The sequence below is a fragment of the Myodes glareolus genome, chromosome 11 (assembly GCF_982192425.1).
Source record: "Myodes glareolus chromosome 11, mMyoGla1.1, whole genome shotgun sequence".
NCBI lineage: Eukaryota > Metazoa > Chordata > Mammalia > Rodentia > Cricetidae > Myodes > Myodes glareolus.
In genome coordinates, this window is record NC_142036.1 from 14,354,327 (window position 1) to 14,380,595 (window position 26,269).

The 26,269-nt window shown below is 55.8% G+C and overlaps 1 protein-coding gene across 4 annotated transcripts; it reads right to left on the reverse strand.

Annotated features, from left to right (window-relative positions):
- Positions 1-1,314: 1,314 nt before the first annotated feature.
- On the reverse strand, positions 1,315-26,030 carry Cep170b (centrosomal protein 170B). Of its 4 annotated transcripts, none has more exons than XM_087911493.1 (19): positions 25,476-26,030; positions 22,283-22,414; positions 16,843-16,932; positions 16,094-16,174; positions 15,592-15,648; positions 14,447-14,585; positions 12,488-12,592; positions 11,919-12,392; positions 10,795-11,507; positions 10,316-10,489; positions 9,961-10,051; positions 8,113-9,786; positions 6,572-6,815; positions 4,653-4,812; positions 4,185-4,328; positions 3,956-4,044; positions 3,504-3,597; positions 3,294-3,345; positions 1,315-3,204 (listed from the first exon to the last, which is right to left on the reverse strand). In XM_087911493.1, the coding sequence occupies exons 2-19, from the start codon at positions 22,385-22,387 to the stop codon at positions 2,957-2,959; spliced, it is 4,734 nt and encodes a 1,577-aa protein (XP_087767619.1). In that variant the 5' UTR covers positions 22,388-22,414; positions 25,476-26,030; the 3' UTR covers positions 1,315-2,956. The 4 variants fall into 4 exon arrangements, with proteins under 4 accessions (XP_087767619.1, XP_087767620.1, XP_087767618.1 ...); XM_087911494.1 differs by lacking the exon at positions 25,476-26,030 and adding an exon at positions 24,719-24,881 and having other exon boundaries at positions 6,572-6,710; XM_087911492.1 differs by lacking the exon at positions 25,476-26,030 and adding an exon at positions 24,719-24,881.
- Positions 26,031-26,269: the final 239 nt, after the last annotated feature.

Sequence of the window (26,269 nt, forward strand, 5' to 3'; positions counted from 1 at the left end):
TTTTGTGGCTGGGTTGGTGTTGCAGTCCATCCACCTGGTCCCCATTGCTAGTCTTCACTAGGGTCACTCTTGTGAATTCCAGGGAGTTTCCATCACACTAGGCTTCCACTCGTCCCCCAATTCCAGTGTCTTTCCGAGTACTCTCTCCTTCCATCCCTTCTGTTCCCATCCCCACCTGCCCCCAGTCCACCCATGAAATCTACTCTATTTCCTCTTCCCAGAAGAGCCATACATCCCCTCCTTGAGCCCTCCTTGTTACTTAGCCTCTCTGGGTCTGTGGATTGTAGCATGATTATCCACATATAAGTACATAACATGTTTGTCTTTCTCGGTCTGGGTTACCTCACTCAGGATCATTTTTTCCTAGTTCTATTCATTTGCCTGCAAATTTCATGTCTTTTTCTTTTTTTAAAGATAAGGTTAAATGCAAAACAAAACAACAAAAATGACTGGCAAAAAAAATCAATGAAATAATTCTTAATGATATTCTGTTGGATTCATAGATGGGAACCTAGCCCAATCATCAGAGGCTTCATCCAGCAGCAGATAAGACACCCACAGCCAAACATTAGGCAGAGCTTGGGGAACCCTGCAGAAGAGGGGAAGGAAGAACTGTAGGAGCCAGAGGGGTCAAGGACACCATGAGAACGTGGCCCACAGAATCAACTACGCAGGGCTAATAGAAGCTCAGAGACTGACCTCATCAAGAGGCCTGCATGGGTCTGTGCCAAATCTTTTGTATACATATTGTAGTTGTTTGGCTTGGGGTTTTTGTGGGACTCCTTGGGGTTTTATGGGACAAGGGGAGTGGGAGTGTCTGACTCTTTTTGCCTGCTCTTGAGACCCGTTTTCTCCTACCTGGTTGCCTGGTCCAGCGTTGATATAAGGGTTTGTGCCCAGTCTTATTGCATCTTGTTATGTTATGTTTGGTTTGGTATCCCTGGGAAGCTTGCTCTATTCTGAAGGGAAATGGAGGAGCAGAAGATTTGGGGGAGAAGGCAGGTGGGGAAGGGGTAACTGGGAGGAGTGGGGGGAGGTTGCAGCAGGAATTATTGTATGAAAGGATAAATTTTAAAAAATGTATACACACACAGAAATAAACACATAGACATACATACATATGAGTCTTTCTGTGTAGCCCTGGCTGGTCTCAGACTGACAGAGGTCACTGCCTACTAAGTTCTCAGATCAAAAGCGCATGCTACCGCACCTGCTGCTATTAGTGTCTTGAGCTCACAGGAGACTCCTTATGCCAAGGCAACGTAGCCACCCCAACACCATAGCCCCAGAGAGCCAAGGTGGCAGACGCTGGTGTGCTGACACGTGAAAGAATGATTTATTGGAACGAATTTCATGACAAATCATATAAAATAACCATTTTCTGAAAGACATCCACAAGACCACCTGAGAACAATGTACAGAGATACCTTCAAGAAGCCAGGCAATTAGGATACCAACGCCAGGTCGAAGGCTGGAGGGATGAAGGAACTAAATGTGAGGAGGAACACCAATTTGTGCATTAAAAAAAAAATTGTACAGTGATGACCAGGGGTGGGAGGCAGGACAGCCATTTACTATGGGGAGCAGGCTGTGGGCAATGTGTGGGACATGCGGGGGAGCAGCCAACAGGCTGGGCTGGCACCTCCTCCAGACAAACGGCAGGCTCTAAAACACACGTAAACATCAGGTGGGCTGGGCAGAGGCACACAGGACCCGTGCATGACACTCTATCAGCTAAGTGTAAACAGAGAGACCCATGCTACCCCTGAGGGCTCTGGGTCTCCCACCTCAGCCACCTCTCCCCCAGCAGATAGGTCCTGATCAGGAGCAACACCCACACACACATCCGGCAGGGCATAGAGCACACCCATGCCAGCCTGGTTGATATGGGGCGCTCCCATCCCATCCCAGCCAACGGGCTCTTTGGCTTAGTGCCTCCAGAAACACCAGCAAGGGGCAGCAGCCGGGCAGCCACACTCTGCTCACCTGGCAGGCCCCAGCCGAACAAATCCTGAGAAAGCATAACCAGTAGTGGGCCTGTCCCTGCCAGGCCCCCAGAGGATCAGGCCACAGGAGCCTCCTGCAGTCACCACTTTGTGCCCACAGCATCTGTGACGGCAGGGGTACATAGTTTAGATCACAAAGCCAGGAGCTTCCAAATCCTTTTCTGCTACTCCAGTAAAGCACTCGCCACAACCAAAGGGGCTGTTGACCCACCCAGCTACACCCAGTCCCATTGTAAGGAAGCCCAGGGTCCCTAGTTGGGATGAATCCATTCAGGAGGACTTGCTGGGACAGTACCCAAACTCAGTGGGTTTGGCAGTTGTATTGGCACCAAGGGCTTAGAGCCATGGGGTTCCTGCCCCAAATACCTCCATGAGCCACTATCTGCCCAGGCTGATAGACTCTGCAGCAGCTCCAGCCATGGACTCAAGACAGGAGCCACAAAGCAAGTAGCCTCCTTTCTGGACAGTTTGAGGACATGCCAAGCCCATCCAGATTCTGTGTTTGGCACTGACTGGCCCAAGGGTCCAGCCCCTTTCTCTGTCTGGCCTCAAGTCAGCACACAGGGATAAGACAGGGTCTCTCAGGCTGGAGCTGCACCTAAGTCAGGCCTGGTGGAGTCCTGCAATGGGGCAGAGTACTCTTTCCTTTAAAGCTAGGGACAAAAACAAAAGTGATGGAGAGGAGGTGAGTATGTGGCCTCAAGGGCTGGCCCTGGGCAGTGGATGCCCCAGAGGCTAGGCTAGGAGGCCTGTGAAGGTGGGGTAGCCATGGGCTGGATGAAGTGGTTGGTGTGCTGGCTGAGGAGGGGCCTGGGGGCACCCGTCCATGGGGTTATGGCACATATGGGGTTTTCACAGAGAACTGCCTGCAGCCAGGCAGGTGGGCCGTGAGATGCACAGGCAGGCACAGGACACACGCAGAAGAAGGCTGGCCTTGCCCGTCCCACAGGTTAGATCAGGAACCTCTCAGCATCAGGAAGAAAGGCAGGCTCTGGGAGGCCAGGGGGCCCGCAGTTTGCCCGTGGTGGGAAGCTCCTGAGGGGCAGGGCTGGCAGCAAGGTGTCCACCGAGGCAGGCGAAGCTGAGCTCTGGGCTGCTGGCCGGGTTTTCCCAAGCCCTGGCTGAATGGACACTGCAGGAGCCCTGTTTCCCATGAGCAGGTCCAGGTTCACACTGGGATCCACGATGGCATTGATGACTGGAAGAGAGCACAGTGTCAGGCCACTGAGAATCTGGACACAAGCCGCTGGGTCGCCTTTGCCTGCCCTAGGTCTGGGCCACACCCACCTTCCAGCTGCTTCTGCACACGTCTTAGTTCCTTCAGGATGGAGCTGATTTCCTGGGGAGGACAGAGAGGAGGTAGGCTACAGTAAGAACATGCAAGGGCCTCATAGCATCCTGATGGACTTGGAGCAAGACTGAGGTTATGGTCCAGACAGCTCAGCAAGGCCACCTGGCTGCAGCCAGGCCCGAGGACAGGCTCCTGCTGTCTCTCACCTTGTTGGATGTCTTCAGGATGGGCACTTCATTCTCAGCATTGATTCTAGCTTCTAGGTCCTCCCATGCCCGGCCCGTATTCTGGAAGAGGATCCTGGGAGAGGAGCAGGGATAAGGAAAGGGACAGAGAACACAGGATGGTACCTTCCCAGACCTCTCTTGCCATAGTGAAGTTGATGTCATCCCTTGCTGGAGTTAAGAGGGAAACTAAAGCCCAGAGCAGGAACACGACTAGCTACCTAATGCTCACGGTAAGAAGAAGTCAGGCAGGGGCAGCTGGGATAGGGATGCAGACTGGAGAGAGGAAGAAGAGGGCCCCAACCTCAGGGAGCAGTGTAGGCATGCAGGAACAGGGACTGATGTGTGGCCTATTAGGCTGTACATTCTGGTACTGATGCTAGGTCCAGCACATGGAACCCTGTTGGCACTGCACCCAGGGACTTCTCACTTACTTCATCTTCTCAGCAAGATGCTCTGTGTTTTCACGGATGGCATGTGACAGTTGGGACACCGGGTTTAGCATCAGATTATCAAAGATCACCTAGAAGGACCTGGGCATTAGTACGGCTGAAGACCTACTACCCCAGCCCCCCAGCTAGCCGGCCTCCATCCTGCAACCCAGACACATTGTCCAGAGCATGCCCCAAACCGCAGCTACACAGTATAGGAGGGGCACCGTGCCTCCTCACGGTTCCGAGGCCTTGTCTTATTGGCCAGGGCATCCTCACGGCTGTCGTTCATGTTCTGATCCAAGTTGTAAGAGTTCATGGAGCCAGGTGGCACCTTCTGGAAGTTGAGGCTGGCCTCCGGAATGCGCTGTACCAGCTGCAGAGAATACAGCCAGGCACTATTGGCTGTCTGATGCAGAGGAACCACCAGGGGGTGGAGAGAGCCCCTCCACTGCTCCAAATGGACAAGGGGTAAAACAAACCCCAGGCCCCATCTGCTCAAGAACCCTCCCAGCACCCACTCCCTTGGAAGTAGGCAGTTCGCTTGAGGATTAGTTCCCACACCCAAGCTCTCAGGGACTCTCTGTAGGGAGCCCAGAGGACCTTATAACCTCAAGTTCAGAAGCACAAGGTGAGACCTCTACCCTGGTAGACGAACACCCTTGCCCCAGCATGTGCACCTGAGAAGCCTGGGACTCACCTCTTCACGGGCTGAAATGGTTGAGGCAGGGGTACTGGGCACATTTCCAAGAGATGGGCTGCGAGTAGGTCCTGGTGAGCCCAGTGCGTCCCCATCTCCTGCCACATCATGAATCTCCCTGGCCAGAATGGCCACATCCTTCACCAGTGTCTGGCTCAGCCTGTGCCGGCAGTAAGAAATGAGTGCTGCTAGAGGTTCTCTGGGTGGTGGGGACTCACAAGCCCCTATGCATACTCAACTAGGGGGAGCATAACCTCACTGTCTGAGGCAGTGCTGGGTAAAGGCCTGGGCCTGGGGTGTATGGCCTGTCAGAGCTGGGCCTGGGGAAGGGTCAGCAAGAAGAGTGAGCAGGAATCCCCCAGACTGTCTCCTCCCCCTGCACACTGGAGCTAGATATGGTGGCTGCTGGGCCCTCTCATCATGGATACAACCCAGCCACAGAAGGTGTGGGTACCACCCCAGCGAAATGAAGGCAGGGGAGGAGTGGGTGGAGACCACCATAGCTAGCATATGGGGCTTCTGACTCCAAGGGTCAGAGATGGGTAGAGGGACCTTGTGGCTCTTCCAATATGGCTAAGAGCTAAGTTCTGATCCACACCTTGGGGAAACACATCTCTATGCTGACAAGAGTCCTGGGCTTGTCCCAGTGAGGTTCCTGGGCAGCCAGAAGACAGAAAACAAAGGAGGCAGCAGTAACTCCCTGAGTGTGCTGCCCAAGTCTACCCAAGCTCCTGAGCACATAGCTGGCCCCCTCTTTAGGGAGCCCCTAAAGTCCTACAGCCTGTCTCTTGCTTTAGATGTTCTTCAGGCTCATCACCACCATGGGCCATTCACTTGAACCCCCAGCACCAGACTTGGGGTACCCTATGGCTATCCTCATGGGTCTACCTAGAACCTGCACTCTGGCCAGAGATCTGGCCCCAGCTGCCTCAGGGCCACTGCCACACTTGACCCTCATGGTCCCCCAAATGGGCTGCCCAGGCCCCTCACTGGTCCTTTGGCTCTGAAATTAAGAACATAGAAGCAGGCCTCTGTGACTCCAGGTGACACCAAATTTCCAAGCCCTCTGCCACTTCCACTCATGTTGTCATTGTTAGGCCCTGTTCTATACAGAGGCACACTGTACCCATCTCCTGGGCCCAGTAGTCTGAACTGTTAGAACTTGAGAAACCCACATGGGTCATGTCTTTTCTTGTTTCTCCTTACACTAGGCTGAGACTTGGGGAGCCCCTGTCCCTTTGCTTCTCACCCAAGGGCCATACATCCTCCTATAGGCCACACCTGCTTCTCAGGAGACCCCTTCTGCTTCTTCAACCCATCTCTCTTACCCTGTCCCCTCCTTCCACCATGGCCTCAGCCACTGTCTGTGAGATTACAGTAATTGTGTCCCCATTTCCACACAGGTCATTCTCCTATTTCTGGTCACTTCTCAGTGCCTGCTCTCAAGTTAAGCATCTTCAACAAAACCTCTGATGTCCACATAGGTGCTGGGGGTCCTCTACCTTTCAGGGCCTGCCTGATCACTAGGGCACTGGCCATAGCTCAACTAGATCCATGTCTGCACACCTCTCCCAGAACATACCCAGAAAATGACCATGTGAGGATGTTTATTTACAATACAAACTGTGGTCACACTAGCTAGTTGAACTCAAAAGTTCCCTACCCTCCTAGACAGACATCCCATCCACCAACCCATCCACCTATCCAAATTGTCTACTTACCTACTCATCCAGCACCTAGTGACCAACCCATCCATCCCTGCACCCACTCATTCACTCATCCATCCACTTTAATCACCCATTTGTCTATCTACCCATCCCCTCACCTACCCCTCCCCCCCACCAATCTCCATGCCTACTCAGGGTCAGGAGCCCAGCCTAGCTCTCAGCCGAGGGGAGGACTCTGGCCTGATCACTCACCTAGCAATCTCTGCGATCTCTGCTGTCTGCACAATGAAGCCGTAAGGGTCAGGCTCTTCTTCATCATCGTCTGTGTCCCGGGGGCCGGGGGCCTGCGAACGAGCCCTGGCAGAGTTGCTGGCCCTTGGGGTCTGCGTGGCTGTTGAGGTATGGGAGCGTGTATGTTTAGGGGAGCTGTGGTGGGACCCATACTCCTCCTCGGAGGTGGACGTGTAATCCGAACCCTGCTGCCTCCGCCGTGTATCTTGAGTGAGTGGGTTGGTTTCAGAAGCAAGAACAGAACAGAGAACACTCAGTGCCCTGGCAGCCCCAGGGTCCCTCAGGGTGAGGGCCCTGTGCTGAAGGATGTGCTGCATCACAGCCGTTCCCAGAACCCCCAGCAGAAGCACCACCAGCCCAGAGGACATGCAGGGTCAGGGAGCAGGCAGTCCTATGGCCATCCAGGGGCTAGGAGGGGTCAGTGGTAAATGCCTGTGCCTGGTGAGATGAAAGGTGTTCCTTGGACACCAGAAAAGGGTACTGGGCAGAAAATGAGGTAAGACACACACAAGGACCAGCTATGGTACTGCATAGCTGGATCACACAGGTGGGTAAGGTCCATGCCAGGTTCCCATGGTCTTAATCAGCCTCATCCTCAGGTATGGTTTCCCCACGGTCCTAATCAGCCTCATCCTCAGGTATGGTTGCCTGGGTAGGATCTTAGACTCCTTGGTTCAGGGCTGTTTTGAGCCCCAAGCAGTTTTGATAGCAAACACACTTTGGATGAAGGGTGCATGGGGCCTGCATGCTAAGCAGTGTTGGCAGGTTAGGGACAGCAGTTTCTGCCAAGTAGAGGTCCTTAATCAAGGCAGCCACAGTGTCCCTATCCAGTGGGCCCAACAGGCAGAGGTCTATGAGAAGGTGCTGGGAGGCAGAGGGGATAAATAGAGCCAGCCAGCCAGGAACAGCAGAGCCAAGGGGTGGGGTGGCGGCACCTTGGCTCAAACCAATCCACTCAATCCACTGGGGTATGGCATAGCTTCCTCAATGGGTGGGACAGAGGCTACATGGACAGAACATCAGCCACTCCAGGAATGGGGCCAGCTCCAGCATCTGCGGTAGTCTGTCCCTTCTTACTGTACACACAACACAGGGGATGGGGCAGAGGTCACTGTGCATGTGGACTGGCACAGCCCTCTCAGGCCAGGGGCTCTGTGGCCATTCAAAGGATGCCAGGAAGGCTCCCACTTGATAGATACCCTTCCCTGGGCTTCACAGCTGCAGGAGTACAGGGGACAGGAAGCAGAGAACTTTAGGAGAGTCCTCTTAGGGTTCTCAAGTGGGCAACTTGGGCCACTACACAGTCATCAGAAGTACTACCTTAGGGATACCAAGAGTGACATTGAGGCCCAGGCACTGAGGCACCCTGGGGAGGGTCTTCTGCCACACAGGAGCCATGTGCACACCTGGCCAGTGCACGTGTGTGCACATTTACCCAGGGACTCAGCTGCTGCTGACCATCCTGCCCACCACCATCCCACGACCTGTTACCCCACACTCACTGGAGGAGTATCTGGCACTGCCCGGGCGGGCCCTGCTAAAGGGTTGGCGGGGGGCCGTGATGGCAGCAGTAGCAGCAGCCTTCCTGGCAGCAGCACGGGCCTCGGCTATCGTGGGCTTACGGCTGGTGCTGTAGAGCTCAGCACTGCGGCCAGAGAAGCCAGTGCGGGCCGGGGCTGCCTCAGAATCACTGGGTCCTGTGAAGGAGCCTGCCCGCTTCCGGGGCATGGCCAGGATGTCCAAACGTGTCAGTTTCTTGGCCTGCTCAGGGGCTGGTCGATTCGCTGGCTCAGGGTTGGCTGCAGTCCCTCGTTCACCATCCACAGCCTCGGTGTCCGAGGCATCTCCCAAACGGGCCCGCCTGAGTCGGGAGGCCCTGGTGGGCCTTGGGGTGGACAGACTGTTGGAGCGGGTCAGTGCCTGCTGCACCTTCTGAGCAGTGGTGGAGCTGCGGCTTTGCTCCTCCCTGGCAGCTGGGGATGGTGGAGGAGCCACTGGTTTCCGGCGAGGCGCTTGTCGACCTGTCCCATTGGCCTCAGGGGTCTCATGATTAGAATTGGGCATCTGGGCTAGGCCAGAGCCTCGCTCCTCTTCGGGCCAGTCCAGGGACCCTCGAGACCCATGGCTACGCCGCATAGCCAGGCGCCTTGATGGCTCTCCATGGCCCAAGTCCGCAGGGCCTGGTGGGCGATGCTGTTTCTCTGACAGCCGATCTCGGGCACTGCCCTGGGTAGCACCCCCTGGGTCAACTGCTGCTGGTGGAGACAGCAGGCTCTCCTTCTGCGGCCCTGGAGTCTGGGGGGTTGTTGGGCTGGGTCCATTCTTGCCACTGAGCAAGCTAATGGTGCTGGCTGTGTCCACATCTGAATCCCCAGACAGGGAGTCCTCTGGAGGTCTGGGGGTGCTGCCCCCCTCACATTCATCTGAAGACTTGGAGCGCAGTCGGGCCTCCAGGGCTGCCAGGGCAGTCTCAGTCTCCTTCAAGATCAGATGGGTGTCCTGCGTGTGGAAGTCCATGCGTGAGGCCCGAGTTGCAGCCAAGTCTTGTAGGAGTGGGTGGCTAGAAATGTGGGGGAGCTTCCCAGGTGCTGGGGGGCCGCTGGTTGGCTCCTTGGTGAAGCTCTCTTGCCGGGCAAAGGCCAGAGCCTCTTTGGGTGGAGCTGGGTCAGGCTCTGGGGACCGACCACTGCGCAGCTGGACCACCATCCTCCCATTGGCACTGACGTAAAGGCCATCCCTTGCTGAAGGGCTGGTCTGGACCATCCGTCCTGCGCCATCCACATCTCCAGGAGCCACAAATGACTTCTTGGGGAAGGTGGCCTCCCCATTCTGATCGCCGATGAAAAAAGAGGTGGGGGCTAGTTCCCCAGGGGCTCGTGGTGAGCGCCGACCTCTGGCCCATGCTAACTCCTCCTGTCGTTCTGTGCCTGGTTCTGGGCCTCGGCCGCCATCTGATCCGCTGGCATCACTGAGGCTATCAGGGTCCAGATCTTCCTGGCCTATAAGGCGACTAGCCTGCTCAGTGCCCAGCTCTGGTGGACCTGGGCCACTCCGCCTGGCAGCTTCAAGGCCTGCAGGGCTGTCAGCCCTATCACTGGGCAACTGAGGGAGCAGTCGCCGAGTGCGCACAGGCAGGGCCCCCTCAGGCTCTCCGGTTCTTCGTCCAGGACCATCCTCTGCAAAGCACAAGGCCAATGCAGTTAGAATGGCTACAGACCTGCAGGCCCCACATGCACATAGAGATTTAATCCTCTTCCAGGCACAGGCTGAGGCAAACCATGTCTATGGTCAGGACCTGAGACTACCTTGGTATGGCTCCAACCCTTTATAGCAACTCTAGGCTCACATACCTGCCAAGCCAGCATCTGAGTAGCTGTCAGCCAGGCTAGCCCATCGGGAAATCCACTTCTGACCTCCAGGGGAGCCTGGGACTAAGAGGCTCTGCAGAGAGAAGGGCAAGAAAATATATCCACAGCACGGGAGGCATAAGCCCAGAACAGAGGCCAGGTGCTAGAAGAGACACACTCACACTATACTTGCCAGAGGCAACACCCTCTTCAAAAGCAGCCAGGAGGGTCTGTGGCTTTCCCTAGGCCTGTGTGACCCCAATGTTATCACCAACTGGTCAGCTTCATCAGTGTATCAGGACTTAGTCCCAGGTGGGCAGCTATGGCCCTTTTCTACCTTGACCACCTAGTCGCATACCTGCTGCTCCATCTGAGGGGAAACACCCGGTGCTCGGGAAGCAAACTCTTGCAGCAAAGCCATCCGCTGGGCCACACCCCCATCACTGGATTCATCTTTGTCACCTCTGATGACTGGGCGGAAGGTAGCTGAGGATACTCTAGAGAGTTCAGGGGATTCAAATACCCCAAAAACCTGCCGAAAGGAGATAGTATCAAGAGTCAGAGGTGCCTGGATCTCTACCTCCACCCAGATGTGGCCCCAACTATTCAGCTGGGCATGGTGGGTGGGAAACAGGACCTATTCTGACAAGGTATGAGGCAGAGCCAGGGGCCCCTCCCTCTTCCGAGTCCTCTTGCCTGCCGGACTAGAAATGTGGAGGAACATAACTTGATAGCAGCATCCTAACATCTAGTTCCCCAACACGACCGTCATCAGCCCCGGAGTCCCTTCCTGCCCCACAAGCCGCCATGGGAGGGGGTATATGGCATATACCATACCTGGTCGATCATCTTCCGAGCCTCCTCTACTTCTCTGTCTTGAGCCTCTGTCTCAATAGTGTAGGTGCCTGCATCGCTAAGGCTGTCATCCTCCTCCTGTCTACGTGCCTTGGTCAGCTGGGGGTCAGTGGGAGGTGGTGGAGTGGTTGAGGGGGTCACAGGGCTGGCCCCACGGGGTGTCAAAGGGGCAGGCAGTACTGGAGGTGTCTTTTCAGGGCCAGGTCTGGTGGCTGGGGAACTGTCCCGCATACACTGGGCCATGAAGTCCTGGGCCAAGCGGGAGCGGCGCCCCACACTGCCAAAGGGGCGCGTGGAGGCACGGGGGATGGGGGAAGTGTTGCCCAACCGCTCCTCAGTCTTCTCTCGTTTGAGTGAGCTAGCCCTCTGTGGCCCTGAGCTGCTGCCTGCTGCGCGGACCATGACACCAGGACGCTCTCTGTCAGCAACTCCAGTGCCCCTGCGCTTGTCAGCCTTGGGATCTACAGGTGGGGTGTGTGTGAAAGACTGCGAGCGTTTCTTGCGTGGCGTATCCTCATCAAAGAACTCGATGACAAAGGCCTGCTGGTTGTGCAGCAACTCTTGGGGGTCCCTCTTGATCTGCCTCTGCAGCCGCACCTGCTCCCCACTGGCTTCTGTTGGGGCTCCAGACACTGAAGCAGCCTTGGCCAAAGGGTCCTCTGAGTCGCTCTGTGTGCCATCCTCATGCTTGTGGCCTGAGGAAACCCCTATTCATCAGCATACAGTGAGAAGTGTTGGGGAGCCTCACTACCCCTGGGGAATGGATCCACACTGACTCCATGGGGAAGGAAGTCCTGCACCATGGAAACCTAGCATAGGTGGCTGATGTAGAAGACACTAGACACTGCCCTCAAGACCAGGCAGGTGGTTCTTGGCCAATTCACTGGAAAATGAAAATCAGCTAAACCACCCGGGCCCTCACTGATACGGTGAGCGTGTAAGGACAGGCGACACCTCCTAGCTTAAGACCTTGCCCAGCCAAGTAGTGGTGGCGCACACATTTAAACCCAGAACTCAGGAGGGAAAGGCAGGCGGATCTCTGAGTTTGAGGTCACTCTGGTCTATAGAACGAGTTCCACGACAGCCAGGTGCCAGCAGGTACTTACCCTTGAGAGTTCGGGTGTGGATAGGAAGATCACTTTTGGTGCTGTGACGGTCATCCCCTGGGCCATCCCGGCGCAGCAGGCTTGGGTCATTCTGCACTAGCCAGTCAGCCACCTTGGTTTCGGCTGAGACCATCTCCACAGGTGTGGCCTCCTTGCTGGGGGGCCGCCGCTGGCGCAGGGAGAACTTAGTGATGTGGTCTTTGATCTTCACCTTGCCTGGGCTACAGTCATCAAACTCAATGGTGAAGGAGGCATGGCTCTGTACCACAGGGGCCATCCCACCACCACTTGCCTCCTGGTCTTTTGTGGGCACTTCCTGTGTTGGCACCTCAGGGAGCTGTGGTGGCTGTGGGGCTTCCTTCGTGGGGATCTCGAAGTAGCTGGGCTCACGTCTGAACGAGTAGTCTGGTGGCTCAGCAGAAACACGGCAGCTCTCTAATTCACCATTTTGCTGTGCCAGGTCCTTGGGACGCTCTGTAGGGAGGGATCCTCAGGCCACGCCTTTTACCCCCCCCCCCCACACCGCCGCCACCCTTCAACCCAGTCCTAGCCAGGGCACTGAGACTCACCTGGGTAGGGCTCCTCCTGGTGCCGGTCTTCAGGTGGCGTGGCACTATCATCCTCCCCCCACCAAGAGGGCTGCCCATACAGCGGTGTGCGGTAAGCTACTGCCTCTGTAGGCGAGAGTTCGGAACACAAGCTACAGTTGGCTCCCAACATGAAGATCTGGATCAGGGCCCATCTGTGGACCAGGCCTTAGTCTCACCTCCCAGCTGGAACCTGCAGCTCCTCAAGTCTCTAGCCAGTTGTTGACCACTCTGGGCCTATTTCTACCTCTATGGGCAAAGATGACCACTGGCCCTACCTGAACCTCCCTTAGAGTAATGAAGTAAGGCTTATCCTACAGTCCCACAGTCCATAGTCCTGGGGGAAGGAGGCACACCCTCTTCCTTACAGTATACAGGGCAACAAGAGTCCATAAACCAGGTTCAGCCTCCTCTAAGGTTCTAGAAATGGCTCTGCTGCAATGGATGCTCCTGGGGCTGAAGGCCACCACTGTCTGAGTAGCTAGTGTGACATTTTGGTGAGTTTATTTTAATGTTTGGATCCCTGTCTAGAGGTTAACACTCTACCTCCCATGAATCTAGGTTCAGCTCCTATTTGGGCAAGGGCAGACTCCAATGTCCCAGAGCAGGGTGTTGGCTCTGATTACAAGCAGTCCTATCCCCATAAGCCCTTTGCATTTCTGATGGGCCCAATAGCCAACAGAACCTTGGTTACCGGCCCAGCTGTTCATACTAGCAGGCAGCAAGAGGGTCTGAAGTTACCTGACAGTCAACAGGTGCCCCTGTGGAATGGAGGATATGCCTTGGTATTTTGTACATGTCTCCTTCTCCTCAAGGGACGCCACTCTTTACAAAATTACCATGCATTCCTTATACAGAGATTGGCTTCACTGTGTGGTACGTCATATGCACCGATCTTATTCCACCACCCACTCCTCTCTCCTCTTGTCGCCCTGACCACTGCCTAAGGACCTCATTTTCTACCCAGTGCTGTATGCAGGGGCCCTTGAAGCAGTATGTGTCTGCCACTGAGTAGTGCTCTCTAAGCTGTTGGCTCCAAGCCTATCTTGGGTCTCCCAAAGTGCTGTGTCTGCTTTGGAGGACTGAGAAACCTACTTGCCCAACTGACTGCACCTGCTATAACCTCAGGGACAGCTCCAAGCCATTGTCACCAGCTGTGTATACTCACAGCCTAGACACTGCCAGGTGCTCTGAACAGGTCAGATGACTTTCTGGAAACCTCCCCAGTTCCCAGTAGTCTTCCCAAAGACAAGCACAGGTCAGGCTCCAGAGGCAGATGGCTCACTGTTCAGGGCACACCTGCATCCCAACCACACACTAGCAGTTCACGACACCACATGTTGGGTACATGGGCTGACCCACAGAGCACAGCAGATGTTGGTCATGGCTGGGCAGCAAGGTGACCTTCCTGTTGCAGGAAGAACATGAACCTTGGCTTCCTGGAAATACTTGTCCAGCCACCACTGCATACCCAGGCAGGATTTGCACCTCCTGTTACTATGCTATGCTATCCCTGTGCCCACCGAGACCCACATACCACTGCTCACCTTTGCACTTGCCCCAACTACCTACCCTAACCCCAGTGGCCATATGACCTGCAGAATCAGGCCCAGAATCCTGACTTTAGGCAATTTAGACCTGCCTGCCTCTGTCCTGCTGCAGACCACAAGGGTGGCCATCTGATGATCATTCAACTGTAGGAGACTCCCAGGACCTGAGAAAAGTGGGCACAAGTCCAGGGTTAAACAGACCTGAGCTTTGACTACTGAGCTTTGCTGTAAGATGGGAGTGCAAGCTGGGGAGAGAAGTCACATGGGAAATAAAACAGGCGAAGACAGTATACAGAGGGGCAATGGGAGACAGGAAATGGAAACACAGGCGCTGGGTGACTCTGCATTTCACCCTCCCCCATTCATCCCGGTCCCCATAACCATGGCCTACCTGCTCCATGTCTTCGGTCCCCTTTTTCTGGTCTGGGTTGTGAGGACTCACAGTAGGGCGTGTGCTCTGGCAGGGCCTCACCCCTCTTGGGTGCAGAGGTCTTGACACTCACCTGCAGCTGGCTGGTGTACTTCTCGTGCTGTGGACAAGCACACAGGGTGGGGGAGTAGCATGTCAGCCTTGGGAAACATCCCAGGCAGCCCTGCCTCTACTCCAAAAGAACAGAAAGAACCTAAGACTCGTCTATATGGTGGCAGCTGAGGGGTCTAGGTCTGTGGAGAATCCTCTAGCTCACAGACCTAGGAAGAGAGCTGAAGTTCGCTTCTCTGGAAGAGAGAGAGCAAGCAAGGATCACAAGAGCAGAGTCTTAGAAACCATCATCCCCTAGGCCCCACCTGAAGCAGGTCCTTGGGAAGGTCAGCCACTCAGGGGCCTAGCTACGTGGCCCCTCACTTCACAAATTCCTTTGGGAAACCGGGAAAAGAGAGACAGACCACTTACATGGTTCACATGAAAGCTCAACCTCCATGATCCATATAGATAAGAAAACACTGGCCTGCCATAGCCCCCAGGACCCTAAGTCCCTGGATCAGACTCCATCTGATGTGACCTTAGGGGTCTCAAAGATACCAACCCAGAGGGTCCAGGGCCCAAGGAAGGAGTGTGGCTCACTGGTAGTATACTCTCCTCCCAGTGGACCTGGCCTCCCATTGGGTGATCCTAGTGCCCCACCTACATTCTTGCTCCCCAGCTCAGCATGATGGGCTATCTCCCGAGCCAAGACTCCACGTCTTATTCCCTACCTGACTTACAAGGTCCAAGGCCATATCTTATAGGCTTAAAAATCCTCATCTGTTCCAGTAGAGCAACTGCCCAGTCTCACCTTGACTGTGCCCTCCCCAGCTGTCCCACCATCTGTTGCTATAGAAGCCTGAGAGTAATGACTACTTTTCATCTGCTGGACCGGACCATCCGGCAGGACAGGCCAAGCAGCACTGATTCATGGCACCTGCAGCCAACAAAGGGTGGCTCCGGAACCTGGGGGCTATGTCTGAGCAGAGAATGGCAGGCTATGGGGCTGAGCCCTGACAGCCAGAGGTCCCAACTTGGGGCTTTCCTAGTCCTTGGGCCTGCCTGACACTGACCTTGAGTGCCTCCTCCGGAACACGGTGCTGCACACGCTCTAGCACGTACATGTTGGAATGTAGCTAAAGTTAAGGAGAACACAAACAGGAGGAGCAGGAAGGGCCTGTGGTTGGAGTATGGAGGCCAGCACTGTAGTCATCAGCGGTGAGTAGGTGGACTCAAATACTCCTGGAGGTGGGAAAAGGTGGGATTGATCCTCGGGGAGGGTCAATCATGCCCCACCACACTAAAGAGCATAGAAGGTCCAGGCTTTAGAACTCAAGGTCAACCAGGACGCTGGGTTCTGAAGAGTGATGGTTTGCTCCTCTGACCCTCTGTAACTTTAAGCTGAGCATGCAGACAGGCAGCAGGGGCTGGAGTCTCACAGAACACCAGAGGAAGCCCAGTCCCAGGTAACCTCTAAGCCTGAGAGCCTCAGCTAGATTAAGAAATCCCCCAATCTGCTTTAAGGCATCAGAGCAACTGTGGCCTTGGTCCTAAGGAAGCAAAGTAGAGAAGGATATCATAGCCAAAGCGGATGACGTCATTGAGCTTCAGTGTGACGTACTTCTGGTCTGGGATGCGTACATCATTCACAAATGTCTAGGGAAGAAAGAAGAGGAGGCCTAAGTAGATCCTCCTTGCCTTCCTGCACTCCTGGCTCACTGTCCTAGAGACAACTGAGTACCCCTTTCAAGTAGCAGTCCCTGCAGGGCCCAGGTGGAAAACCCTAATTGGGACTGGGGCCAGATGCCCCAGGGATCCTCCAAAGCCCAGTGTGTGGCAGGCCCTGCAGGAAGAACTGCATTATCTGACGGGGAGACCAGGGAGGAGGAGAGCTGAAGGCCCGGTTTACACCATGTAGGCAAGGCACGCTGAGGTGGCTGTGGGACACCTGCTCAGGACTGCACAAGCAGAGAAGGTCAGTGTCCTGGGATGGACCGTGTCTAACAAATGTAGACATGTCTACATAGGACAGCCACACGAAGCCCCAGAAAGGCCATTCCTGTCCTTCTACCCCATGCCCAGCTCCTCCCACGTGTAGTCAAGGTCTCCCTCCTTCCCTAGTCACATTCAATGAGCAGAAGGACTCACACTCCCAGGTGGGGCTGGACACATCTCATTGCTTTGGGGAACTCATTTCCCAGCTTTATACTTCCCTAGCCCAGCAGAGCTCTGCCCTGTAGAGCTGAGGAACTGGAGGGAAAGGAAGCCAGAGGTGGATATGATCAGAGTTTGAGTGGGACCAAGAAAGAACCCAGTACACTCACCCCATTGAGACTGCCCAGGTCCTTCACCCAGTGTTCATCACGGTCCTGGTCGTAGTTGATGACGGCATGTTGCTTGTCCACACTGCGGGACTACAGGGAACAGACAGTGGTCCTCAGATGCCCCATCCCAGGGTCATCTCAGGGTCAGGTCCCCCGTGTCAATGCCTATACCAACACCCATAGGCCTCAAAGCCCAAGCCCCCCACAGTGTACAGTCAAAGCTACCCAGCTGCCACAGAAAGCCACAGGGCTGTACAAGGTACCAGGGCCACTCCATCCTCTCTGCCAAACCAGCCTCTCCTTCCAAGAACACCCTCCTCAGCACCCTGTTCCCAGTGCAAGACACTGGCTCCTAGGTCAGGGTGGGAGGGCACAGAAACCCTGTGGTCATCTGAAACAGGCTGTTCCCTGCCAAGGGCAAGTAGGGGAGGCCAGCCTAGCTCCACTTGGGCCCGAAGAAAAGGGGATAAGTGGGCTGCACCCTGGCACAGCTCACAGGAGCATCCAAAGCTTCCAGTAGTACTCACTTGCCACTTGGTTCCCCCATCCAGCTTCCACGGCCCCACCCCAGCAGGGCTTGTGGCACTAATTTCGACATAAATGTGATACCTATACTCCAAGGTGGTCTCACCCTTCCCAAAGTTAGCCACCCAGTTCTTCACATGGCTGAGCACCAGATTCTACCCCCAAGATATAGCCTGGAAAACGGTCATGGTACTGGCTCAGGCACTGTCAGCGTGGGTCCACGCCACCCAGTCTACAAGGCTGACTATCTTAGCACCTAGCACCAGGGCTCCTCTCCGGCTCCATATCACACTATGACCTTCACTGCTAGGAGCGGTGGTGTCTGGCTGGCCCCCTTCCCTGCCTGGAGGAGTTCAGCCTAAGAGAGGACAATAAACTCAAGCAACTCAGGGAAGCCACTGAGCTCAGATGAAGCACATGGCCCAGGCAGTGCTTCCCAAAAAACAAGGTCCATCTCCAGAGCACACTGGTGGGAGCCTTTGGTGCAAGACAACCCCATAGCTGACAGGACACATGAGGGTGTGGGTTTCTCATCTCATAAATCAGGGTGCATGCCCCTCCAGCTGCTCACTCTGGACCTCTCAAGTTGCCCACCACTACAGCCCAGCCCCTCTTCTTTCCAGGTACCATCATCCTGTCCTGCCTCCAACAATAATTAATCCATTCAGGGTGAGCACCCCTCCAGGGCCAGGCACATAGCAGAGACAGCGGAGAGGATGGTCATGGGCTCTGGCCCAGTCCACCCCTACTGCTAGCCATCCAGCTTGGCAGAGAAGACTATCTCCAGCCTCAGGGGAGATACCAGGGGAGGTCCTAAAGACAGGGTTGCAGCTGGAGTTCCAGGTAGCCCGTAGCCCAGCGTCTATGCCCTACAACTGCCACCTGGGGAGCAAACACTGCAGCCCCAAGGTGACTAACTAGCTTGTTCATGATGATGGGTTGTAGTGAGGTGGGTGCTGGGGGGCGAGAAAGGACCACACCTCATCCTGTCAGAACCCTTAGTTCTTCCTGGAGGGCAGTGTCCCAGGGTGGTCATCCTTTAGCTCCCTTCTTCAGCACAGCCCACATTTCTGCTAGGGACATACAGGTTGGATTCAGTCTGCTCCATGTCTCACTGTGATGTCCCCAAGCCTGTCTTGCTCACCTCTTCCCAAAGCTACAGGTCTGACAGAGGGTGCCGTTGACCTTGAGATGGGGAGCTTCATCCCCAGGGCCCATCTTGGGCTGGTCCAAGTTCTGTCTATAGCTGCACCCACAGGTGCCTCCTTCTTTCTCTGGCCCTGGATGGCACAGCTCAGGGACCAGGCCAGATGCCATTTCACCTTCTCCCCCAAACCCTGGCCTGTACCTAGCTCTGTGCACAGGCCGGCACCTCTCAGTCCCCAGCAGCACAAAGGCTCTGGGGCAAGGGAAACCCGCTGCTTCAGGAAGCACAGACTTGGGGCTGAGGAAGGGTGGGGATGTGGGTATGGTCCAAGAAAGCCGAAGGCTCTGGGGACCTGTGGGGAATGGGATGGTAGCTTTGACTGACAGATGTGCTGAAGACTGACCCTTCCAGGTTGGAGAGCCTCTTGCCTGCAGCTTCACATACCCTGAACCTGATGACCACCTCCTCACTCACCCTGAACAGCTTGGGGCACTTCAGCCCTTTCTACCCTCCAGGATCCCCCCAGGAATTCCCACCCAGCATGTCTCTGGCCATTCCTAGGGGTGCACTTTTCTAGCCTCTAAAATCAACAGATTTCAGTCTACATCCAAACATGGTCTCTCCCCATTTTCGTCTGACAGTCCTTGTCACCATACAACCTTGCCCAGTCCAGAGTAATTTCCTGAGCCCCCTGGACTTGCATATCCAGAGCCCCAAAGCCGAGGGCTCTTCACACCTCCCTTCTCCTGCCAGGCTAGACAGGCTCTAGCCACACCACATCCCACCTAGCCTGGCTCCAGCCCTCATGATGCATCCACCCTTTCTCTTCCCACAGTATTACTCCTGCCCTGACCTCTGATTAGACACAGGGTTCCCATGAGCCCCCACTCATACTAGGTTTGGAAGCCCACCAACTCCTAGGACTGGCCCTCCTGATAAGTATCTCTCGGAGAGGGTAGGTATGCAGCTGCTTCCTTGCCACCCATAACCAGAAATCTCCTATCACCAACACCTACGGCCTAGCTGCACCCACATGCTCAGAAACTAGAAGCCAGTCCAGCCAGGAGATGAAGCTCTGGACCAGCATTCAGAGCTGGCTGCAGACAGAGAGGGTGGACAATCAAAGAGGCCAGAGAACACCACACACATGCTAAAGGAGAGGTCAACAGCCTGTGCTTACTTAAAATGTTAAAATGATAGGTTTCTAAAGTTCATGCCTGGCACCCTTCATGGGTAGAGCCCTGTCCTGGCTATGCTGACCCTAGCAGTGGCCACACCCAGACCTCTGGGCATGCCTTCCTGCCAGCTCATCTCCAGTATAACCATAGCAGAGCTATAGGTACCCACTGCAGCTGACTGAACTTGCTATGTGCACAGGGCCTCTGAGACTGCTTGGCTGTGGGATGTGCTTTCTGGGTTAGGGTGTCACACATAATCAAGGACAGCCAAAGAACAGACTAGGTGGAGGCAGAAGCCAGCTCTACATCAGCTAATAGCATATAGGGGTACAAACATATATCATACATAACATACACACTAAACACCTGCAGACACCTCATGTATGTACACATGTGTATGTACGTGCTCACATTTGCATGATATAGCATGTAGTTAATGGCTGCTGGCTCTGTGCCAGGCAGGCCTGCACTGGGAATACTGTGTTGAATAAACAGCAAGCCCTGGAGAGCATAGCACATTGATGGCATGTGGCTGTTGTTGATGGCTCTGCCCCCAGAACACAAAACAAGATTCATCTGGCCTCTCTGCCTGACTTGATCCAAGTCAGCCACATCTCTCTTAACCAGCTGTGACCCTGCTGAGGCTGCCCGACTCTGCTGGCTGCCCCTCTGTCCCTCATAGCCTCCCCTCTCTACAGTGGATCCAGTTCCACAGACAGAGGTCCTCTCTACACACCCCGCTGACCCCTCCCCTCTCACTGTTCTGCACCCATGCTGATGAGTCTGGCCAGTCCTATCACAGTAGCGGCTCCTCACATTTCTCCCCACATAGGGCTTGAAGCAGGGTGCATTGTTTTGGCGGGCCAAGGGTGCGTGTGCATATGCTGGCACAGAGCGGGAGCTGGGTGAGTGGACACCAGAGGGGAGGACCCACAGGAAGACTCTCCAAGAGCTGAAGTGAACACAAGCTGGCTGGGGGTGGCAAGGGCTATGACAGGAGAAATGGAAAGAACGAGTAGGAAAAGTGGATGTAGAATCAGACCCCGAAGAGCAAGGGATGGTGTGGAGTGGGGCTGGAGAACTCTGGAGGCTCCAGTGTAGGGTAGGGAATGGTGGCAATGGTGGGTGTGACCCTGGCAGAGATGTAGATAGAGGGAACAGATAATGACAAGCTACTTGAAAGGTCCCAGAGCAGCAGTAGGGAGCTCAGATGCTGAGTCAGGGAAGGTACAAATGGTATGTAAATCCTCTGGCCACTAGGCAGCCAAGAGGGTGAGAGAAAGGGGTGGCCTGAACAAGGGCCAGCAGGGCAGGGAAGGGGCAAAGTCTACTGCAGGGGTGCTAGGAGAGATTCAGCTTCTCCGCACTAACTCTATACCTGAATGACCTCCCAAGCTTCAGCTTCTGTATGTAAAAGAGAGACACACTCCCATAAATAATCACATCCCTCAGGGCTAGGGAGGGCAGAAATGCAAGGGCACCCAGACCAGGAGCTATCCAAGCCAGTAAGCCGTGTTCCTCCACAGCCCCTTCTTCAGTCTTTCTTGCCTCTGGGTTACTTCCTTTAGATAGGGTATAAACTGTAAGGTGAAACAAACCCTTTCCTCCCCAAGTTGCCTTTAGTGATGGTTTAGATTGCAATAGAAACCCAAGACAGACCTCTCCCATGCATGAAGACCCTTGTGTCCCCACCTCTTAACACCATACTGCTAGGGACCAGTTCCAACAAAAACACTCAGAAAGCAGCACAGGGACTGGGCTGAGCTAGCCGGACAGGTGCTGTCTAGCTGTCTGCTCAGCTCAAGCTCAGCCCACTCTTAGGAACCTCCCACATCCTAGGATACTGTACATGGGAACTCAAGTACAAGACCAATCCAAGAGTCAGCACTCCCAGGGGCACTAGGCAGCTGCTCTGTACCTGAGCAGACCCCTTAACTGGACCAGATGAGCTCATTGAGACATTCACTTCCTTCTAAGGGTCCCATAACAGGACATGGAGCCCAGAGGCTTGAGGTTAGGATCACATACTCTATGCTGGAGTGGAAGCACTTCAGAACTGCAGGGAGCCCATTGTACCCCCAAACCAGGATGGACCTTGCAGGTCAGCACACCAAGATCTCTTGATCCCCAAGCCAGATGCATAAGCCCCAAGAAACCCAACTCAGGCTCTGAAACCTAGGTGGCCCAGCCATATCACCCTTTATAGCCCAGCGAGGGGACCCATCTTGTTAAGGCACATAAAAAGGTCACCAGCACTGTGACATATCTGGACACATTTGGGAACAAGACCTCCAGGACAGCCCTCAGGCTATCCCTATGGCTAAGCAATAAGGACACAAATGACCCACCTCAGTACCTTCCCAGATGTTCCCTCATCATCAGCACAGGGGACCTTCTCACCCTGCCTGGAGCCCTGGCACTAAGTGCCTTCTTGTCAGAAACAGGTCTGACACGAACGAGCAAAAGCCCAGGTCGATGAACATTCACTCACACCCCTGCTCACGCCCACCTGTGGGTCTAGGGCCCAGGGTCTCTTCCTGGCTTTGATGTCCCCGAACCACCTTCCCAAACGTAAGAAGCCCCCACTCACCTGCAACATGAGCTCACATTCATCACGCCCCACGAAGATGAGCTCCCGTGGGAGCCGGTGGCGGGTGCCACTGCTGCTCACCAGGAACCATGATGTGACGCTCATCTTGGCACTGAGGAGGCCTGCCTGGCCCTGCAGGGAAAGGGTCAACAGTGGGGCTCCCCAGCCTGGACTTTGGTCCCCTGGATATGCCCAAAGTCGGCAAAGACCCGCTCCTTTAAAGACTCATAGCCAAGGTCTCAGAATCTGCTTTGTCCTCCATACGCTGCTTCCTTTTTCTCTCTAGGTGACTAATCATACTGTCCAAGGACAGATCCACATGTCCAAGTGAACCTTGAGAAATAGCTCCTAAGTAGTACCCAGCCCACTGAAGTCTCCAAGATGTATTAGAGGGTCTGCTTCCCCCCAGCAGGCCACTCTTCAAATCCTGGGGTTAGGAAGAAGTTCTCGGAGCACAGCACTGGCTTCATCACTACAGGGCCCAGCACAACATGAAAATTCAAGTCTTTTTCAAACACAGGAAATTAGCTTCGAGAGCAGAGCGTGGTTTCAAGCATGAGCCTGGGCAGTGGCTCTGTGTGACACTGTTATCATACCCGTATGGTCTTGGCATAATAGTCCAAGAGGGCAGTCCAGAGCTCCCGGGGCCCCGTGCATCACAGTCTAGCTTATATTGTGAAGAACAAGTGGAGTGACAGGGGTCTAGCTCAGTGGCATAGCGCTTGTAGGTGGGTGTCTGGCCCTGGATGTGAACCCTTGTACCTTAACACACACACACACACACACACACACACACACACACACACACACTCACTCACACTTCATAAGGAAATAGCTGGAAGTCAGGAGACTGAGAAATAGCAGGAACAACTAAGCAAGTGGAAGACTCATCAAGAGGTAACGCAGCAATGTGGGATAGACAGGAGTGGCCACCCTGGGGAACAGTGGTGAAGGCAGAGCCCCAGTGTGCAAGAGTTTGAACTTAGATGAGAGGCAAGGGAGTACAGAAAGACTCTGGGTCCTGCACAGGGCTCGTCAGGTGGGAGACATCACTGAGGCAGGAACAGCCAGCCATATAAGGCCCTCCCTCATCTCTCTGGGAAATATGAACACACTCTCGAGAGGTCACACTGATCACAGGGCCCAGGCCTTGTCCTGCAATGTTCAGGGCTGCTCACCCAGGTCTCAGTTCCCTTCAGGGTAAGCAGCAGGCAAAAACACAGGCCATCTGTGAAGGCCCAAGTGACCAAGCATCCTATAGCACTCCATCAAGAAGCAGAAGGAAGACAGAAAAAAAACCCTGCCTCAGTAGAAAACAGCTCAGGTGATCAGGAACACACCCCCTACCTAACTCCACCCTCCCTTTCTGAGGGTCTAGCTCCTAGAGGGGCAGAAAGTAAAGGAGTGAGATTTCAATGCCCTTGCAGCCCCCAGGACACAGACCCCATGGGGGTCTCCATAGCCCTAACTCCCAGAAAGACCCAATCCGACCAGCAAAGGTGTCAGGCTGTCGAGGGAGCTCCCAGAGGGTCACTGAGCCTCCCAGCCCCACCCAGCCTAAATGTCTCCCTCTCCTGACATCACCTGCTGCCATCTCACTGTGGACAGCAGACACGGGGACTCCCTCAAAGGAGGGGAAGGCCAAACCCGAGACCCTGGTCATTGGGTGACCACTGCCACTGCCAGTCCAACTTGGAAAGGCTTCAGAGCCAGGGCTTGCTGGAAGAGGTTTGGGCTGGGTTGGACAGGCCATCGTTGCTAGGAGGGAAAAAAATAAACACCCCAAACTTGCCCCCTCAGCCGCGTCAGCCAGAAGAGCCACCACCCGAAGGTGAAGGAGGAGGTGGCGATGCGGATGCTGAGGAACAGAAGGAGGCAGGGGGCAGCACAGTGGCTGAAAGGAGCAGACAGAACGAGGTTCCCTCCCGGCCGCCGACAGGCCCAGAGGAGGCAGGGTAAGCAGGGAGACGGTGGTGGTAAAGGAAAAGGAGAGAAGAGAAGGCAGACGGAAGGAGGGACCGGGAAGGGGGGGGGGGGAGGGCTCGGGCAGCCGCGGGGAGGCCGGGAGGCGGGCGGGCGCGCCAGGCCCAGAGGGGGAGGGAGCGGCGTTGTCTCCTGAATCAGCTCCGGCCGTGCCCGGGCGGGGACCCGGCGCCCAGGTCTACCCGCTTGGCAGGCCGACCAGACATGCGCGGGGCCAGGCCTTGTCGCCGGTGCCAGGCGGCCCCTCCCAGGCGCGCACAGACCTGGGCAGCATCGGCGGCGGCGGGCACTGGCCCGGCCAGGTGAGCCAGGCGCCTTCGCCCAGCGCCTTCCTCGCCACCGCCTTTGTCCAGGCCCGCCCCGCTCCCGTGTGGCCCTGATGCGCGCAGGTGCCTTGCTGGAGGCCCAGCCGCCTTGAGGCGCAGGGCCGGCGCGGCCCCTCCTGCGTCCTACCTGTGCTCCCGCCAGACCCGCGGCTCGCCCGCCTGGTCGCGGCCCGACCCAGCCCGGCACTCCGCCCGGCCGGCCGAGCGCTGGGCGGGGCCGCCGCCTAGGACATGCCCGGCGCGGCCCGCACGCTGGCGGCAGCCCCGGCCGAGCCCACGGGCAGAGCGCCGGACCGCGGCCTCGCGCGGCGGGTCCCCTGACGTCTGCGGCGGCACGCTCCGCCCCAACGCGCCCCGCCCCCGAATCGCCCCGCCCCGTCCCGTATGCCCCGCCCTCCGGAAACCAGGTTAGGGCGGGTCAGCCGCTGCAGGTGAGCTGGACTCTCCAGCGCCACCCCACAGGCTGTGCGCACCCTCCCGTTCAGTCCGTCCGACCCGGTACAAACGACCGGGCCGTCAGAAACTGACGATCGACCTTTGTCCCCGGCTCGGAGCTACGCGTCTCCCCACCCTGTGTACCCGACCCTCTCCTCTCCGGCTTCGGCTCCTCCAGGGCTGCGTAACCGGGCGTATAGCTGCTCAGTGTCCTGGCCCAGAGCCGAATAGTTAACACTTAACCACATTCCAGAAGTCAGGGCTCCAGTCGCGCTCCCAGCCCCAACCTTTGGCCCTTCAGCCCAGTCGAGGGGTGCGGGGCGAAGGAAGTAGGATGAGTCCCAGAAGCCTGTGCGTCCAGCTGGGTCTCTTCCTCCAGCACCCTCGATGATGCTGGACGGGCCGTGGACTCGGGACTGGGTGGGTGGTGGGCAAAGAGGCCAACCTACCTGGACGTCTCAGTGTGCTGGGCAGAGCGGGCGGGGGAACTCCGAAGGCGCTCTTAGTTCCAGAGGTAAGTTCTTACCGACCGACCGCTAGTTGGTGCCAGGTGCAACAATGGAGGTATCAGGTGTCCCTCGAGAGCCAAGGGGGAAGGGATTAGCGCGGGCGGGGCGGCTTTGAAGAAGTGGTGGAGGAATTGTGGTCCGGAGTAACAGTGAAGGCCTTGGCAGAAGTGGCACGGAAAGCAGGACTCCAAGCCTGGAACGTAGACTTTATCCTGCGGTAAGAGTGCAACCCGGTCCACCCCTCCCCGAAGTCCAGGCTTCAGAGCCTCTGGTCATAGTTGCCCAGTCCTTCCCTAGAGGAGTAGGAGGAAGGGTTCCTACACAACTTAAGAATAGAGGCAAGCCCACCAGGAAGAGGCAGGTAGAAACATCTCCGTGAGAATGTGCAGGCTGTTAGACTATGCGAACTTGCAGCAAAGGCCCGAATAGGGGAGTCTGGATTGTGGTAGGGGCAGAAAAAGAATGTGGCCCAGTGATCGGGCTTTGGATGCCATCCCAAGGACAGTGTGGCGCAGGAGGTTTGTGCCAGCTGAGACCTGCTCAGATGAAGACCTTGGAGAGAGCTCTAGATGTCCATGTGGGCGAATGGGAGTACTTTGCGGGGGAGGTCAGGACTCCTAGGAGAGGCTACAGGGACTGAAAGAGATGGAGGCACAAGAGGAGGGGAGAGGGCGGACTTGCCAGGTACAGGAAAGAGGGAAACTGGGTACTTTCCTCCCTTCCCACTCCACCTG